A 19,543-nucleotide genomic window follows, 5' to 3' on the forward strand; every position below is an offset into this window, starting at 1 on the left:
TACACTAAGCATATAAGACAGATACACTAAGCATACATACGACTAATTATACGACTGATATGCTCAGCATAAACGACTTAAACACTAAGCATTTAACACTGATACACAAAGCATATACTTCTGATATACTGGACATTTAAGACAAATATACTTAAGCATATAAGACTGATAAACTAAACATTTAAGATGGAAATACTAAGTTTAGAAGACTAAAATACTAAGCATATAAGAATTATATACTGAGCATATAAGACACGTACACTAAGCATAAAAACTGATATACTGAGCATATTGGACTGATATACTGAGCATAAACGACAAATACACTAAGAATATGAGACTTACATACTGAGCATATAAGACACATACACTAAGCATATAAGACTTACATACTGAGCATATTGGACGGATATATTGAGCATATAAGACAAATACACTAAGCATATGAGACTTACATACTGAGCATATAAGACACATACACTAAGCATATTAGTCTGATATACTGAGTTTATCAGATATACATAATTATGTTCGATACAGACCCATTGGGCTATGTACTGTTTAGTGGGCTCTAGGTAGTGTCTTCTACGCAAAGTATAGGTGAATACCGGCTTAACCTCCATCCGTTTGAACTCTATCACGAGCCACTCAGCTACTTTTTCAACACAAATAGCCGAAAACACTAGAGACGACACTAGCGGCAGTCATGAAACTCTAACAGGAAATATGACCTCAGACGAAGCAATAACGCTGAAAGATGGCAAGAAAGTGTTGTTCTTGCTTATGACTCCCCATACTACCCTGTTTAGGCCTCCTATAGACTTGTGTATTGTACTTATTTCTACCAACTTACCAACACGGAAGAAAGCTTAATATGACACATACACCAGTCAGGCGACAATTTGTGAATTCTTGGAATGTCAAGCGGAAGTAGTTAAAAAAAAGGTCATCACAAAATCTACAAGCAAAAACCACGTGCGACATCATGGTCGACGAGTGGTCCGCTAGGAAGTATATGGCGGCTTAGGCATGAACATGCTTGCAGGGCATTATTTTCTTTCTCTTCTTTCTTTTCTCCATGAATTGGAGCTGCCAAATGCATGAACGTACTTACGTTTTATACGGAATATTAACCATCAGGAAAGCAGAGCTTTCTCTAATATTGTTGAGGTTCCAACTTACTATGCCTCACAGAACAGTTGAGCTTTCTAGCAAGCGCATAGAAGCGTAACGCACATCCGCCGCCTATAGCGGACCGTTACAATGCTATTGAATAAACTAATAAAACTTGTGACAGAAACAGAAACTTAAACAGAAAATCTGTAAGGGTCATGGTCATTTACTTTGTCTTAAAATAAAAGGTTTAACACAATAATAGTTTTTTTCTGAAAATATGTACAATTATCATCCTGCGTTCCACCACATTTAACATATTTTCCATTCATACACATTGAATTCGATTTGACCAAGTAAGATTTCATATAAGAATAAGACATTTTCTTCTCGCTGATCGGGGCATTTTCTGTTCGCCATTTTACCTACAGTACACAGTCAATTATAGATCACCATTTACTTGTTTAAGGATTAGCCTGAATTTTAGCCAACACTCAGCTTCCGGCTGTCGACGAATCGACACGTCTTTTTTCTGAAAATGATGTGCAGGGAGCTACCCTCGTGTGCAAGTGCCTGTACATACAACGTCATATATTCGCGAGACAAACAACGTCACAAGATATAGAAATATCGTTATAAGTAAAATGTAATGCTTGAGTTACCACCTTACCCAATCAAATGAAATGTACAAAGTAGCCAAATAATAAGCAATTTATCACGTGGTATGCACACACACACTGGCCAGTTAAATGGGCAACAATCGCTGCCTCGGCAGCCAGTAAATGGGGAGTGGCTTATTGTAAATTCCCTCAGCTATGTACCTGTCTGTTAAACTCAGTGTTCTATCTTTAGCACACACAAGAGAAGACACACATGTAAGCACACACAAGAGAAGACACACATGTAGACATGTGCCTGGTCAGTTATAAGACATCTAAAAACAGTTTAAATAATGAAAGGTGAAAATAACATTACTTTATATCAGTATGGTACAATGGTACTGCAATTTTTTAATCATTTGAAATAAAAAGATATTTGTATATTTAGAAAGTTTTCACATTATTTTTCATTGTCAGGGATTGACGACAGTGTAAAGGGAACTAACAATTGTGTGATGTTCGGTATTTTATATTGAAGCGGTTTCCTCCCTTACATCATGAAGTTGCATCATCAATACGACAATTTAATACAATTATAAGTATTGATCTTAATATATGTATCATCATTGAAAACTTGAAAGTGTAAAATATAAAATTATTGTATGTACACTTTAATTTTATTTCTTCGTTTAAAGAAAAAAATATGATTATGTTAAGACTAGTAATGGTGTATAACCGCAAAAAAAGTTTATAAATTATCTTTTCAACTAATCATACAGCGGGTTCCGTAGTGTAGTGGTTATCACGCTCGCTTCACACGCGAGAGGTCCTGGGTTCGAGCCCCAGCGGAACCAGTTTTTTTTCTTCATTATTTTATTAATTGTTCCGCAGGCGTAGTAGATATAACACAAGCCAATAATTAGATACATTGAATGCTAGTTTTAAAGTGATCTGGTGTAAGTGTAAATTGACTTATTATTGCACATATATTTTCTTTTGTAAATTTTCTGTCGATATGACATTTAAATGTAAGAACAATATCATGCTACAGGTTATTCCTTACATAAACAAAATACAAAATCTCAAAATATCTTTATTGTTTTTGTTGTTATCATGGAAAAAGTTATTGTTGAAAAACATATACATGTAAATTTTAAATATTTTTGCAAATAATTGTTTAATGATATTAACAATAAACGTTCAAAGTAAGCGACACCCAAGTGACGTGTGGGTACCAGTGGGAAAGATGAGCGGTAAAAGAAAATGTAAGAAAAAAGGTATTTCAGGGGCGTAAACAAGGGTTTAACGTTAGAGGGGCGTATCTAATGGGCGTTATGATTTGACTTGCGCTCCTCCCCCTGAACCGAAATTTATTTGGGTTAAAGTGTTGGCATGGTTTTTTTGGGATATTCTCCCAAGAAAATTTGTCAACAATTTATATGACGAAATGGTGCATTTTGGGCGTATTTTAATACCTTGTTCTCCTACATTAAAATAAAAAGTGAACTTGGACGATTTTACGGAGGAGGGGTAGGGGCCGTGACCGCCGGGCAGTGCATTTTACCCCCGTTTTCAGATGAAATACAAACTGTATTAATTGTATGTACAATGCACATTAGGTAATATATTTTACATATAAGTTATCAGCAATCAAATGATACCAAAATGATAAAGAGTCCCCAGGCATCACATTTGAATAAAGGTTAATGGAGCTATCAGAAAACTGGTTTATTTATGGGTCATTTTGCTGAAATTAGATTTTAATTGTTCAACACACCATACAGTTAGGTGCTTTTCGTCCGGTTTCGATGTTTCATTATCATTCCCGGCATATTCTTGACCAATCGTTTGTATAAAAATCATACTATAGCCTATAGGGTTGTTTGATGCTGTTAAAAACTGTTATACAAACAAATAATTGACTAAGTGATATAACTTCTTACAACCAAGAATGGTTATGACTCGAGCCCACGGCCTTCACGTTATTGATCAGGAAGATGCGCTGCTCTGTTGGACCAGTCAATTCACAAAATCACAATTTTTGTTAATTTTTGAAAACTGTGATCACGATTTTCACAAATGTTTGTGAAAAATGAGTATGGTCAAATAAGGGAGTAGCGTATCAGGGAACATTTTCACAGCCTTTATCGTATATATATTTCTGCCTGTTTGACCACCGTGTTTTGTCTGTCCGACTCAGAACATTTCTTCGTCCATACATACAAGTCTTACTGCTGGCTACATGGCTACCACCACCCCACCACCACCACAACCACGCCTACTACTACTGCTGTTGTTAATGTTTATTCTGCTACTGTAGCAGAAACCGTTACTACTGCTATACTATCTTGAACTACTACGACTTTTACTACAAAAGAAACAAACATAACTATATATCTACTTTTATAACACTACTGATTACAGCTGAATTTTGTCAACCCAGAAAAATGCTGGGGCTTTTAGAATGGGGGATTCATGCCCAAAGCAGGGTAAAGGGGTTTAGACCCCATTCGAATTGTTTCCAAAGTCATTCATATAATTTCAAGATATTTCCTTTTTTGAGGCAAACATCCGCGTTTAATACAATATCTACAGCTGTGATTTCGGGAATGTAAGTGAACTTGAGTATCCCTGGGTTTAACCTGAGAGAAGTTTTTCTTTGAAAATTACAAAAATTACTCCACACTTTCGTTGTTGTTGTTGCTGCTAGTGGTGGTGCTGCTGCTAGTGGTGGTGCTGGTGGTGATGATGATGATGACGATGACGACGACGACGATGATGATGATGATACAGAAGGTTAACATATCAAAGTATAAGGCGAAACTTAAAATTACCGTTGAAAAAGGAGCATTCTAACTCGTACAACAAACATCATCTATAATAAATTATTTATCTTAATTTCAAATCCCGTTCAATTATCAGCCTCAGAAGAGTTGACAATTCGTCATCGTTAAATTCAATGAGAACAATCAGTTCATGAAGTTAAGTTATTATAATGATAATTTAAAATTTAAAGATATTTATCGCGACCAAAGAATTGCGACTTGTTGACAAACACGACCTTTTTCTACTGATATTTCATATTAAAATTATTATCAAGAATGTTATTAATATGTCAGTCCAGCGGATTTTATTATCAATGTAATCAGAATCTGTGCATTAACCATCCCTGGAGCTAGAAAATCTGAAAATGTAATATGTATTGCTTTTGTGACAGTATAATTATTTGTATAACCCTGGCTTAGCACTAAAATAGTATTACTTATATATTAATAATATAACAGGCGGTCTCAGTTAGAATGCCCCGAACGTACTTAAAGACAAACTATTCAAACCTTTCAGTAAACAGAGATTTTCAAATCAAGACTGATTTTGTAACTTCTTGCACAACAAACATAATTATATTCTTTTTATGTTGGTCAATTTCATATACGCCGGTAGGTGCCGATAACAGCAGTCGGATTTTACACCGTAGGTCAGCGTATAAAATGTCATTAATATTTTGAAATTACCACTGGCACTGCTATATACCGTCAGGGTTATATCAAATATATGTTTCATGCTTTACCATCCAAGCACTTTGAAGCCATGTGTCAATTTGTCATTAATTTTTAGGTATTAAAAGCTTGCAAAACAATTATATTAATCTCATTTATTTGTAAAAAAGAACAAATAAAATATAAAAATTGTCATGAAAGCAAATTTATAACACCTATGAAACATGAAGCGCAATTCTTTAATTGAGGACAACATATGTCTGGATCTACAATTACAATACAATACTCACGTAGACAAAGTTAGAATGCCCTTAACACGCTTAAAGACAAAACATTTTAACCTTAAAGAAATCAGCCATTTTCAAATCAAGACTGATTCTTTTTGCAAAACTAACATGTATTCGTACTATATTGGTAATTTTCATATACGCCGGTAGGTGCCGATAATTTTCTTATTTTAGTAACAGTGACCTTGACCTTAACATTCGTGGCCCAAAACACTATCCAATGAAAGGTCTCCATAAACTCTATAAGTTTGGTCACGATTTGTCAAACCTAATTGAAATTATTCTATACCATCGGTGATTTTGACGCCGGCCTACCCGTACATCAATCTAATAACCAGGTTTCACGTTTGTTAAAAACACAAAAATGTGCCTGTCAGAAGCAATGAAAAAAACAGCGCCGCTGAACTATTAAAAAAGTTGATCAAGGAACATAATGTGTATTAAGAGTAAATATGGAGTTACGTTACTTAATTGGGTGATGGCCGTAAACAACTGTGTGAAGTACTCAGTCAATTGAATGTACAGAAGTAATTGGTGAAAATCCCAACTTGCCCTTAAACTTTAACAAGACACAACGTGCCCTAAATTTTAACCTAAGTTCCTAAGTCAATCAGGGGACATAATTTAAATTAAGGATAATATATGGAGTTATTTAACCTCATTATGTGATGGTCCTGATTCACTGTGTGAAGTATTAAGTGAATTGAATGAAGGGTTTTGGAGTTATTAGTTCAAATGTCAACCTGCCCTAAACCGTTAATCGGACGCCGACGTTGACGCCAACGCCGACGCCGGGGCGAGTAGCCTCATTATTCTGCGAATCGTCGAGCTAAACATGTAATTGTAAATTGTCACTTTGAAGTCATGAGTTGAGTTCGTTCTTTGCATACAACTTGAGGTAACCTCTTGTCACGACGGGGTCATGTTATCAACGACAAAAAAGCGAGTGTCAGGGGCCTGGTTTAATGGAGAACGTACGGATACAGATCATAAATTGCCAGACGCAACTGCGATTTTGGCGTCAAATGCATTTTAGTGAAATATTGTTAGACCAATATGTATCGTAGAGTATCTGCGCGAAACTGTTCGGGTGTCCCCGAGCACTCTTTAGCACCAAAAGGGTACCGGGCAACAAATTAGCATTATAACTTATTACTAGTTATTCATATATACCTTGTCTTACAGTTCTTTTATAGCAACATGTATGTGCTTCAAAAGGATAGTTCATTAACTCCAAAGAATGAATGATATTCAGTAAAAAACGATCATTACCAAGATGGCCCCCGACATGATCAATTAAAAAATGCTACAAATTATGAACAAAACATACATAAACTGCAACAGCTGGACATTCGTATTCACTCGTCTTGATGTACGCAATAAAACTATTATTCTCTTTGTATATTTAGTTCCGTTTGATTGGTTTAAACATGTTAATTTGTAACTTGAATTTGCCATGAAAAGACGGCGAGCACAAATAAGGGAGTGCTGGGCATATTTCCAAATTTCTAAGTAGAACATCTTTCCTTGGAAAAAGTAGGGCATATTTCCTTGTGAAAAGTAAGGCATTTTTTCTTATAAAAGTAGGTCATATTGCCTTGGAAAAAGTAGGGCATATTTCCTTGTGAAAAGTAGGGGATTTTTTCTTATAAAAGTAGGTCATATTGCCTTGGAAATAGTAGGACATATTTCACTGTCAAAAAGTAGGGCAACGCTTTTGAGATTTTCTTTACCCTTTTCTGTTCATTGGGAACATGAAAATATGTTACAAAAAATGCAAATGTTGTTTTCTAAAATGCATTTCTTTTGTGTTGCACGAATAAAGGAAAGTTCAATAAATCATCTAAATTGAAATGCATACATCCTTTATAACTGCTAATAGCACTGATTTATCAAGTTGAACGAACGTTCAAGGTGAGTTTGTAAAATAAAGTCTGAATATGAAAAAGTGCAAAAAATGCAATTGTAAAGTAAACTTATCATGGTAACATTAGCTGTGTTATCATTTATTTATTTATGTTTTTCAACAACGGTTTATTAGGGCATTGTGAATTCTATAACAAAGTCATCTCCAAGATCATCATCGTCGTATTCGTTATCATCATCGTCGTATTCGTTATCATCATCGTCCTCTTCGATGTCGCCATGAATCCAGTCTGTTGCTTGCATTTTGGTCCATGTTTCATATCAGTGTCCTATTCTTCCTCCTCGTCATCGTCATCATCATCTCCAGAGCCTACCAGTTGTTCAAACTCATCGCTGTCAAAGTCACTGCACAGTCTCGTGAACGATACAAATACAGTTTTTGCACAATGCGCGGATTATGAAGTAACATTTATCTTATTGTTGTTAACTTTAAATCTTTGAAATCTTCTAAATTCTAAAACTGCTTTTGGACTAAAATGGATACACTTGTGATCAAGATTATTACTAACAAGATTTGAGACATCTGTTTAAGCTGCACTTAAGCTGATTTAATTAGATATATGAGCTTCTATTAAATAGTTCACGTTTAAAAGTTAACAACAATCTAATTATATATCTTTGTTAACTTTAACACAGCTTTGAACTAGCGGTCCAATGTTTTGGGGCTTGGTTGTAAATCATACAAAATAAACATTTAAACTGAAACATTTGGCAATACTTTAGTGAAAGTACTATGAGGTTAAATTCCAGCCCGACTTGGTTTCGTCATTCAGTGTGACTTTTGCCATAGTTTATCTTTAAATAGGACTTGTTCAACGCATATACTGTCACCATATTTCGTCACAGAATAGTCCTAGCAAAATATCTAAAAATACCCCGTAATTCATGTAGGTTATGCTGCGTCTTAATTTATGCTGCGTCTTAATTCATGACCACATTACAGACAAGGTTGCCATTCAATAAAACACATGAATAATTTTGATTCATCATGGTATGATTCTAAAATTTATCTTAAATAAACGTTTCAGTTCAATGCACGATAAAATGCGCATATAAGTTCAACGTAATGATATATTTGTCATAAATGTTTAAGCATTAATAGCTTGCAATATAATTATATCTATAATTATATCAATGTCATTAATTAGTAGAAAAGGGACATTTTCTGTTTTAAAAATTGCCACGAAAGCAATTTTTATTACACCTATGAAACATGCAGCGCATTTCTGTAATTTAGTACAACATATGTCTGGATCAACACGTACATTTCTTCTCAGAATAGTCTTAGCAAAATATCTAAAAATACCCCGTTAATTGATGTAGGTCATGTTATGTTGCGTCATGACCACTTTCATCACAGGCTAAATTGCCTTTCAATAAAACACATGAATAATTTTGATTCTACACGGTATGATTTTATAACTCATCTTAAAGGCCTAGTTTAAGCCTTCTTTAAGTGACTCCCCAAACCCGTGTATTTGCACACAACCTCTGTTTGATTGATCTTAATTTTATTGCCTTATTATCTTATCAGATCTCCAATCTGAGTATCCTGCTGTGCATTTTGGATGTTTCATTGTAAAAATGGACCCTAAATGGCCCTGAGCCAATAAACGAATACACGGGAAATTGCCCCCTACTGTGACACCAGTGCGATTAGCAGGAGATGCACAGCAGGGGATTATCATGCCAGACATTCCTTAAACTAGGCCTTTAAATAAACGTTTCAATTTTTAAGCAAGATAAAATGCGCATAAAAGTTCACCGTAATAATACATTTGTCATTATTTTTTAGGCATTATTAGCTTGCAATACAATTATATCACGTCTTTATTACATCTATGAAACATGAAGCGCATTTCTTTAATTGAGTAAAACCTATGCCTGGATCAACAATTACAATTACAATACAATACTCACGTACACAAGGTTAAAAAGCCCTTAACGTACTTGGAAGACAAAACATTCAAACCTCAGAGTAAAAAGTGATTTTCAAGTTAAGGCTGATTTTGTAACTTCTTGCACAATAAACATTATTTGTAGTATTTTGGTTATTTTCATATACGCCGGTAGGTACCCATAGTTATCTATTTGTAGTAACAGTGACCTTGACCTTGGGGCGCGAAACGCAATCCTATGACTGTTCTCCATAAACTCTTCCTTTTTATCAAGTTTGGTCACCATTGTTCAACCCTAGTTAAATTTATTCTATAACATAGGCGAATTTGACGCATCATGCCGGCCTGTCCGTGTATCTGTCTAATAACCAGGTTTTACTTTGATTAAAGCTATCAAAATAAGCCTGTCAAAAGCATGTTTTTTTAAAGTCAATCAAGGAACAAGCATTTGTATCAAGAGTAAATGTAAATTGATGTAACTTAATTGTGCGATGTCCGTAAACAACTGTGTGAAGTATTCAATCAATTGAATGAAGGGTATAGGAGTAATTAATTTAGTGTAAATCCCGACTTGCCTTTAAACTTTAACCAGGGACAATGTGCCCTAACACTAAAACCTCAATTCCGAAAACAATCAAGCTTTTCTTGGTAAAAGGAGAGCATATTTTCTTAGAAAAAGCTGGTCATATCTTCTTGGAAAAGTTGGGCATATATCCTTGGAAAAAGTTGGATATTTCTCCTTAGAAAGGTTGTACACATCGTATTTTTTTTTGAAAAAGTAGGGCATATATTCTTGGAAAAGGTTGGGCATAATTCCTTAGAGAGGTTGGACATATTTCTTTCGAAAAAGTGGGGCATATTTCCATGGAAAAAGTAGGTAATATTTTCTTGGAAAAGTTGGGCATTTTGCTTAAAAAAGTAGGGCATATTTTCTTGGGAAGTTGGTCATATTTCCTTGGGAAAGAAGGGTATATTTCCTGGGAAAACATTGGGCATACTTCCTTAGAAAATTAGGGCGTATTTCCTTGGAAAAGGTAGGGCTTATATTCTTGAAAAAAGAAGCGCAGTGTTCTTTTGAAAAGGTAGGGCATAATTGTTAGGAAAAATTAGGGTATATTTTGTTTGAAAAAGTTGGGCATAAGTATTTACTTAAAAAAGTAGGGAAACTTTTCTTGGAAAAAGTAGGGCATATTTCTTTGGAAAAAGTAGGGCAATGATTTTACGATATCTTTTGTTACTTTTCATTTGGCACATGAATCTAAGAAAACAAATTCAAATGTTGTTTTGTAAAATTCATTTATTTATTAAGTTGCATTAATAAAACAATAGTTCAAGAAACCATCTTAATTAAAATACATGCATCTGTTATAACTCACAACAACGCTGACTTGTCAAGTTGAACGAACGTTCAAGGTGAAATTATGAAATAAACATTCTGAATAGGAAGATCTGCAAAAAAATGAAATTGTCATTTATCATGGTAACATTAAATGCGTTTTTTAAACAATGGTTTATTAGGGCTTAATCGTCTTCATCAGAAGACATTGTGAAGTCTTTAACAATATCATCTTCAAGATCATCATCATCGTCGTTGTCGTTATCATCGTCATCATCATCATCATCTTCTTCTTCGACGTCGCCACGATTACCAGTTTGTTGCTTGCGCTTAGAACCATTTTTCATAGCAATGTCCTCCTCTTCCTCCTCGTCCTCGTCATCATCTCCTGAGCCTGCCAGTTGTTCAAGCTCATCGCTGTCAAAGTCACTGAAATCAGGAACGGAACAGTCTCGTGAACGATACAAATACACTTTTTAAACAATGGTCCGATTGTTAAGAAACTTTGTTAAGGTTAACAAAGTTGTTAACGTCATTTTTGTTAACGTCATTGTTGTTGACGTCATTGTTGTTAACGTCATTGTTGTTAACGTCATTGTTGTTAACGTCACGTCATTATTGTTAACGTCATTGTTGTTCACGTTATTGTTTTTTACGTCATTGTTGTTAAAGTCATTGTTGTTAACGTCATTGTTGTTGACGTCATTGTTGACGTCATTTTTGTTAACGTCAATGTTGTTAACGTTTAAATCTTTACAAACACGGATGTTATATGGATACACTTGTGATCAAGATTATTTCTAACAAGATTTAGACAACTGTTTGAGCTGAAAAAAGCTTGATAAAGTAAATATATGAGCTTGTTCTTAAAATATTCACGTTCTAGTTAAATGACGTTATAAATTTTAACACAGTTTTGAAATATCGTCAAAATATTTTATTTCAAAATTATTTTATATAGATCTTTTGCGTAGGCAATACTTCAGTAAAAGTACTATAAGGTTAAATTCTAATCATGCTTGACTTGGTTTTGTCCTCTCGGTGTGACTTTTGCCATAGTTTAACTATGGGACTGGTTCAACGCATACTATTAAACTATATTTTGTTTCATAATAGTCCTAGCAAAATATCTAAAAATACCCCGTTAATGTTGCGGTTTAATTTATGACGACTTTCATCAAATACAAGATGGCCTATCAATAAAACACATGAATAATTTTGTGTCATCACCGTATGATTTTAAAACTCATCTTAAATGTACTTTTTCATTTTATGCCCGATAAAATGAGCATAAAATTAATGTAATTTTATATACATCATTAAGTTTTAGGCATTAATAGCTTTCAATATAATTATATAAGTGTCATTAATTAGTAGAAAAAAAACATTCACCTTTTTTTATTTAAACACACTCTATTTTACATTAAATTTGCGAATTTCGTTGACTGAATATCACATGTGTCTGGAGCATAATTTAGAAGCTGTAAATTTCCGTCCTAGATAAATGGAAATACGTGGACTCAAATGTAACAGTGCGTCAGAGAGTTCATTATGAAATCGTTGTATATCAAAGATTGATAAGAGCTAAAAATAAACCTACATAATTGAATGATGGTGCATTTTGTGAAGTAAAATTTATAAGAACAACCCTTTGATTGCCTGTCATTCGTTTAGTGTACAAATTAAAACTATCTGACAATCTGAAAAATAGAATGATAAATTCACTCCCATCTTGGAAAAACCCTATGCACCAATAATCAGTTCAAACAAGTGCACCGTGAAGCGATCGTCAACGCTTGTCTGTTCTTTTTACTCACTCGAACAACAGACATAATGCAATAACTATTAAAGCCAACATAGGCAACATAAGTACCAAGTTTCATTTGAATATCCTGAACGATTTGTTTGGTTTCGGCCAAAGCTTAAGTTTTTGCATGACGCCGCAGACGATGACGTCTACGCGACTATTACAATATCCTGACGAAGCAGACGAGCTAGATTTATGTCTTACCGACTAAGTTTCATAATTTCAGTATTCATGTATCGTACCGCAAATTACATTGTTGAAGTTTATCTATCTTGTATATCAACACAAGAGACAAAATAACAAGAGTTTTACCAAAATGTATGCGCTTTTCCATTTTGAAAAGAAACAAAATTTGTCACAGAATTGAACAAATGCCCCCTGTTTTTTTCATTTTGAAATAGTAAACGTAATAATAAACAACATCAAGGCGATGACGTTTTCAATATTATTTAAATCTTTATCTATTTGATTAAAATAGTCCTCTAACATCTCTAGAAATCTACAACCAACCCAGACCCCAATGAAAGAATATGTGAGTGTTTTCTATCTGAAGATATTTACCTGTAGTCGTCATCATCCTCATCATCGTCAGCAGACGCTTTCTTCTGTTTCCCTGCCTGTTCTTTCTTCGCTTTCTGTAATTTCTTCTTTTCCTCCGGAGGCAAAAATCTGAAAAAAGTATAAATAGTTTAGATACGTTGTGGCCACGTAGCTATTAAATAAAAACCCAATTTATAAAGGCTAATCTGTTTTGTCTGTACACAAATCATGTGTATATATATATATATATATATATACATATATATATATATATATATATATATATATATATATATATATATATATATATATATATATATATATATATATTATAATTAAAGTCAATTGAGTTAAACATAACATAATACGTTTCTTTCGTGCATATAACAACATCATAATTATATCATCCTAAAGCGTAAGCAATGGTTTGCTTTTTCTCGTACCAGAACCGTTCTCCTCCATGTGTGTTAGTGTCATGCACGGTGCGCCACCGATCTTACCGCAACCTTGGAAGACGAAACTGACACACATTGGTCTTCATTAAGGCATGTTTGTGGTGGTCGTATTGTTTCTACAACTTACGTAGACAGTTGAACCAAACTGGCACTGTGTCGTCGCATAATATACATTTGACCTGAATGGCGCACCATAGTTTTACACTACTCACCTATCGGTCAAGTCTTCATCATTGTCCTCGCTGTCGGTGTCAAACAAGGCACCGAACTCCTGCCGCTCCTCACCGGAAGCCTTCTGTCGGCGCTTGATGGCCGGAAGTTCCACGTCAACAACCTGTGGGAAAAGGCGAATCTACGGTGAGATGCTGCGGTATTGTCTAGGGTTAATCTCTAAGATTAGGATATAAGGTTTAATAAAAAAAACACCATAAAGTACATCTGCGTATATTTAATTGAAGACTGATTTATTGAATGGTTATTCACCATCGTCATCATGTTTGTAGCGAATCTATACACCCCCGTAGCGACGTCTTGCGTATAAAACTTTATTACGATCATCATAGAGAAATTCCAAAGATCTTACATCAGCGGAATACGAATGCAACTCAATGGAAGAAATCGCAAAAGAGATATAAATATACTCCGAATAACCCCTATGCCGATATATTGATAATATATGATGGTAGAGTGTAACCTGGTCCCTGGCGGCAATCTGGTGCATTAGTTCCCGGTCTCTCAGTTTCCTCCACGTACTATAGAACTTGTTGATCGGGGAACCAGACAGTTCACACTCCCGCTCCCATCGCTCCTGGAAAAAAATACGAAATAGTTTATACAAAAGTAGTATGTAACCTCGAATTTAAATGCCTAAGTAAGTGGTATAGCCCATATCGACGACCAACATAAGCTGAAAAACTTACTAAGAAAGACACTACCCAATGGCCAAGTGGCCTAATAAAAGACCTAGACGTGTAAACTAAAGACAGATAGAGAGAGTGCAGCAAAGACGAATGTAAAGCTCAACCGTTCCTATTTTGACTCACCAACTATTTTGACCAAATAGTATTTGATACACATATATATGCGTGTTGTCATTGCCAACACGTGTGTAACATTCCATTAAATCATTGTTACGTTACTGCACACAAGTAGTTTTTGCACGTCTCTGTCGCCCACAAAGACGCAACAAAGGCTATGACAAAACAGAGGAGCTAAACACTATGGCATTCGGCAGCCTGGTCATCTGGAAGGCTGATGTTTGCAGGTTGTCGATGGTCGGTGTTGAAGATTAAGTGTTCACGTAAGTACTCAATTTTTAACATGGTAATATTTTGTACATGTACATATGGAAAAAAACACCGTGAAATATACCTTAAAATGGCCTTACATTCGGCCAGGCCGAAGTTTGTGGGTCTGTTATAGATTTGGAAATGTTGTTAAACATGAGTAAAAAATATCCAGACTTACAATAGCCTTATCGTCGGTGAGGCTGATGTTGGCGTGTCGGCGGCGGTCGTTGATGAACTTGACATGTTCCTCCACCTTGTCTACAATCTGTTTCACCTGCTTCGTGAAGTTTCCCACCTTACACTTCTTCAAGAAGTCCTTCAGCTGAAATAATGGGAGCATTGTTTGTATTGTATAAACTGGAACCTTTGCCCATAATTTTTTTGCAGTTGCCTACCCTATTCCTCTTCAAGAAATATATTAGCTGTAATAACGGGAACATGGCTTGGAACATTTGTTCATTATATATCATTTGCAGTTGTCTACCCTACACTTCTTCAAGGAATCTTTTAGCTTTGTTAACAGGAACATGGCTTGGATTGTGTAAACTGAAACCTTTGTTCATTATAAATGAACAGTGGTGAAAAATAAATTACCGAAAGTTTGTTCGATAAAATCATCATCTATCCCTGCATTACACCACGACTCGCGAGAGTGATAGCCGCTTTGTGCGGTCTAAAGGGGCGCAAATATGGGCCGCAGATTTGGACTTGGTAAAAAAATCATCTAAAATGGTGCTTCTGGTGAACGATATGCATTATCAATAAAATGTATTGACATTATAGTTTAATTGGCTGATTTAAGGGATATGCGCCGGGTGTGCTAATCCCCAACCCAGCTCCGATATTGATCTTGGCCTTACCTGCATTAGTGCCGGAAGTGCCAGCTCCGGAAACCCGATCGAGTGTGCATGCGCATTGAAGTGTTCCAGTAACAGCTCGTACAGCTGGTCAATAAGCCCATCCTAGGGAGTAAAACATGTCACGTGATACATGGTAATGTTACATATTATGTAGATGGCAACTTTATTGTTGTATAGAATAGTAATGATCCGCCTCCTTGCACCTTTCTCCCTTCCTTGTGCGTCCATGAAGACATTTATACGCAGCTTTTTTAATACCGATGTTGACAATAATAGCGGGAACCAAGCTTTCACTAACGGTAGGTAAATTCATTTAATAAAATAAAACGTACGTACTACTTTAAATGTGTTTTAAAAGCAGGCTGGGAGTATTCATTCTAAAACGCATGCTCGGTCTTCCTAGTATTAAGCCTATGAATCGGCAGAATTCCGTTTAAAAATGTAATAATTCCACTCATAACGGCTTACCTTAAAGACCTTTTTTACGAACTGTTCTAAAATGACTTACCTTAAAGACCTTTCCACACGAACTGTTTTATATTGGCTTACCTTAAAGACCTTTTTTACGAACTATTCTAAAATGACTTACCTTAAAGGCCTTTCTCACGAACTGTTTTATATTGGCTTACCTTAAAGGCCTTTCTCACGAACTGTTTTATATTGGCTTACCTTAAAGACCTTTCTCACAAACTGTTTTATATTGGCTTACCTTAAAGGCCTTTTTTACGAACTATTCTAAAATGACTTACCTTAAAGGCCTTTCTCACGAACTGTTTTATATTGGCTTACCTTAAAGGCCTTTCTCACGAACTGTTTTATATTGGCTTACCTTAAAGGCCTTTCTCACGAACTGTTTTATATTGGCTTACCTTAAAGGCCTTTCTCACGAACTGTTTTATATTGGCTTACCTTAAAGACCTTTCTCACAAACTGTTTTATATTGGCTTACCTTAAAGACCTTTCTCACGAACTGTTTTATATTGGCTTACCTTAAAGGCCTTTCTCACGAACTGTTTTATATTGGCTTACCTTAAAGGCCTATCTCACAAACTGTTTTATATTGGCTTACCTTAAAGACCTTTTTTACGAACTATTCTAAAATGACTTACCTTAAAGGCCTTTCTCACGAACTGTTTTATATTGGCTTACCTTAAAGGCCTTTCTCACGAACTGTTTTATATTGGCTTACCTTAAAGACCTTTCTCACAAACTGTTTTATATTGGCTTACCTTAAAGGCCTTTCTCACGAACTGTTTTATATTGGCTTACCTTAAAGGCCTTTCTCACGAACTGTTTTATATTGGCTTACCTTAAAGGCCTTTCTCACGAACTGTTTTATATTGGCTTACCTTAAAGGCCTTTCTCACGAACTGTTTTATATTGGCTTACCTTAAAGGCCTTTCTCACGAACTGTTTTATATTGGCTTACCTTAAAGGCCTTTCTCACGAACTGTTTTATATTGGCTTACCTTAAAGGCCTTTCTCACGAACTGTTTTATATTGGCTTACCTTAAAGACCTTTTTTACGAACTGTTTTATATTGGCTTACCTTAAAGACCTTTTTTACGAACTATTCTAAAATGACTTACCTTAAAGGCCTTTCTCACGAACTGTTTTATATTGGCTTACCTTAAAGGCCTTTCTCACGAACTGTTTTATATTGGCTTACCTTAAAGGCCTTTCTCACGAACTGTTTTATATTGGCTTACCTTAAAGGCCTTTCTCACGAACTGTTTTATATTGGCTTACCTTAAAGGCCTTTCTCACGAACTGTTTTATATTGGCTTACCTTAAAGGCCTTTCTCACAAACTGTTTTATATTGGCTTAACTTAAAGGCCTTTCTCACGAACTGTTTCAACAGCCTACCTTAAAGGCCCACGAACAATTTGATGATGGCTTACCTTAAAGGCCTTTTCCACAAAATAATTTATAATAACTTACCTTAAAGGCCTTTTCTACGAGCTGTGTCTTGGAGAGTTTCAGGATACAGGCAAAGTTGAGCGGCTTAAGACTGATGTTCTTGTGTTTCTTGTTAAAGTCAGTTTGTTCGAACACCTGAAAATACAAAACAGGTTTTTGAAGTGGATTATCATTATGAATGTCCCTGTAACGCCTGTAGAAGGATCATTTAAAAATATTCAGTCAGTTTCCAAGTTACCTGACAAACTTTTGTCTGGCATTCTGAAACACCGGGAAAATCAACGAAAATAAATTTCTTACACCATGTTATATCTAAACATTGTTTTGAATGTTTCCTTTAATTCCCCTAGAGCGGAATTCGTAAGGTTGTCAAGAGTATAAGGTTGAGTTTTGCACGTTTGGCACACACTTTAAGTGCGCTTGCAACCACCTGAACAGGTTCAAACCGGGTTCTTTGTGGTGAGTGGATGAGACTCGGATAAACCACAACTTTCAGCCGGTTTCAACCAGTTTCCAAAAGCGGTTTCATGGTGCAGCGCCGTACGCCAAATAGGTAGAAGGCATAAAAGCACTTGGACAAGGGCTGCATGTTTGTCTAAAAGTTTGTGTCGACGATAACTTATTTGTTTTATCGTCGACAGACTGATTTCATCATCGATATACGCCGTTACCTTTAACGACATTCCAAACAACTGTATTAAACATTTCAGTATGATAAACATCGATTTTCATGCATACGTAATCAAAATCATTAAAATTGCTGAAACGCGAAACCATCCCAGTCGATCTATTTGTTCAAAAGCATGATAAATCTTGTAAAATTGCTGATTTGTGGTAAATAGATGACTGCCTGTGAATAAGTTTTTTCATGAATCGATTTCATGAATGTTCGATTCATTACTGACGGAAAAATACTGGTGAAAATCATTTTGAGGAAGGTGTTCTCAACAGCTGGGGCTTTGTTCAACGGTCGTGGTGACAAAATGATATCTAGTTAAATAACCCAACGGCTCTTTGTCACTGAACGAAACAAAAACGTACTGATTTACACCATTAAGTTCGCCACAGTACAGAGTAAAACGCACACGCACCTTATCGCATTGTGCCGAGATGGGTGGACCACTCATTCATGCAGTTGTGAAAAATCCTTGGATTCAAACAATAATAAAAATCCCTTATCTTTATCCTGGATCTTAAACTCTAGCAATAAACCGGACAACTGAGTTGCCACAATGCAAGATTCACGGTGTCTTATAATAACAAATTGACCAACTGCCCATTCCAAAATTGACCAACTCCAAAACTTCCTCCCGGTGTGCGGGGTCTTATATAACTCTTACGACGACAGCAGTGAAGCGAAAGGCAATGCCCAAAACAACACATAACTTCATATGACATTTTGGTCGAATGTGATGTTGGTTGGTGTAGGTGGTGGTGATGCTGTTGATAGTTGTGACGATCATGACAGTTGTGATGATGATGATGGTTGTGACGATGATGTGGAAGAGGTACTTGAGATTGTCGTTGTTGTTGTTGTTGCGTTGGTGTTGGTGCCAGAAGTGATGGTAGTGGTAATGATGCTCGAATAGTACGAGATTATTGTATACACTGAATTGTGAGGAGAAGAGTTCAAATTACATTTTAGTATAAAAATTAGCATTCTGACTACCAAGTATAATACCGGATGTACATGAATAACATCCTGCATCATGAGTTTTAACATAACAGTGAGCATCATGAGTTTTAACATAACAGTGAGCATCATGAGTTTTAACATAACAGTGAGTGAAGTCAATAACACAGTCAGAAACACACTTATATGGGTTACATCTGCTACCATTACTTTTACAACCGATTAAGTTTTTTCTTGGTCGATATTCTTTAAGTAAGAGCTCAAGTTTTCCAGGGGAGTGGCATGACTAAGTTCCTGCGGTTACGTCTATCCATGCATATTCATTAAATGCAAGCTGCTAGAAATATGGGACCAGTACAATAAGTTTAAAACATTATCGTTT

The 19,543-nt window shown here is 35.5% G+C and overlaps 1 protein-coding gene and 1 non-coding gene across 2 annotated transcripts in view; one reads left to right on the plus strand and one right to left on the minus strand.

The window, feature by feature from the left end:
• Positions 1-2,493: 2,493 nt before the first annotated feature.
• Trnav-cac (transfer RNA valine (anticodon CAC)) lies at positions 2,494-2,566 on the plus strand. Its single transcript has one exon. It is a non-coding gene; the product is annotated as a tRNA-Val (tRNA).
• Positions 2,567-10,599: 8,033 nt separating this feature from the next.
• LOC128246721 (nucleolar complex protein 2 homolog) overlaps positions 10,600-19,543 on the minus strand; it is a 106,652-nt gene continuing 97,708 nt past the window's right edge. Inside the window, exons 13-19 of the mRNA XM_052965103.1 lie at positions 17,550-17,663; positions 15,608-15,709; positions 14,926-15,069; positions 14,153-14,266; positions 13,671-13,792; positions 13,025-13,132; positions 10,600-11,085 (exon numbers count right to left, since the gene is read on the minus strand). Coding sequence (XP_052821063.1) covers positions 10,842-11,085; positions 13,025-13,132; positions 13,671-13,792; positions 14,153-14,266; positions 14,926-15,069; positions 15,608-15,709; positions 17,550-17,663 — 948 coding nt within the window. The 3' untranslated portion in view covers positions 10,600-10,841. The remainder of the gene's footprint in view (positions 11,086-13,024; positions 13,133-13,670; positions 13,793-14,152; positions 14,267-14,925; positions 15,070-15,607; positions 15,710-17,549; positions 17,664-19,543) is intronic.

The sequence above is a fragment of the Mya arenaria genome, chromosome 9 (assembly GCF_026914265.1).
Source record: "Mya arenaria isolate MELC-2E11 chromosome 9, ASM2691426v1".
Classification (NCBI taxonomy): domain Eukaryota; kingdom Metazoa; phylum Mollusca; class Bivalvia; order Myida; family Myidae; genus Mya; species Mya arenaria.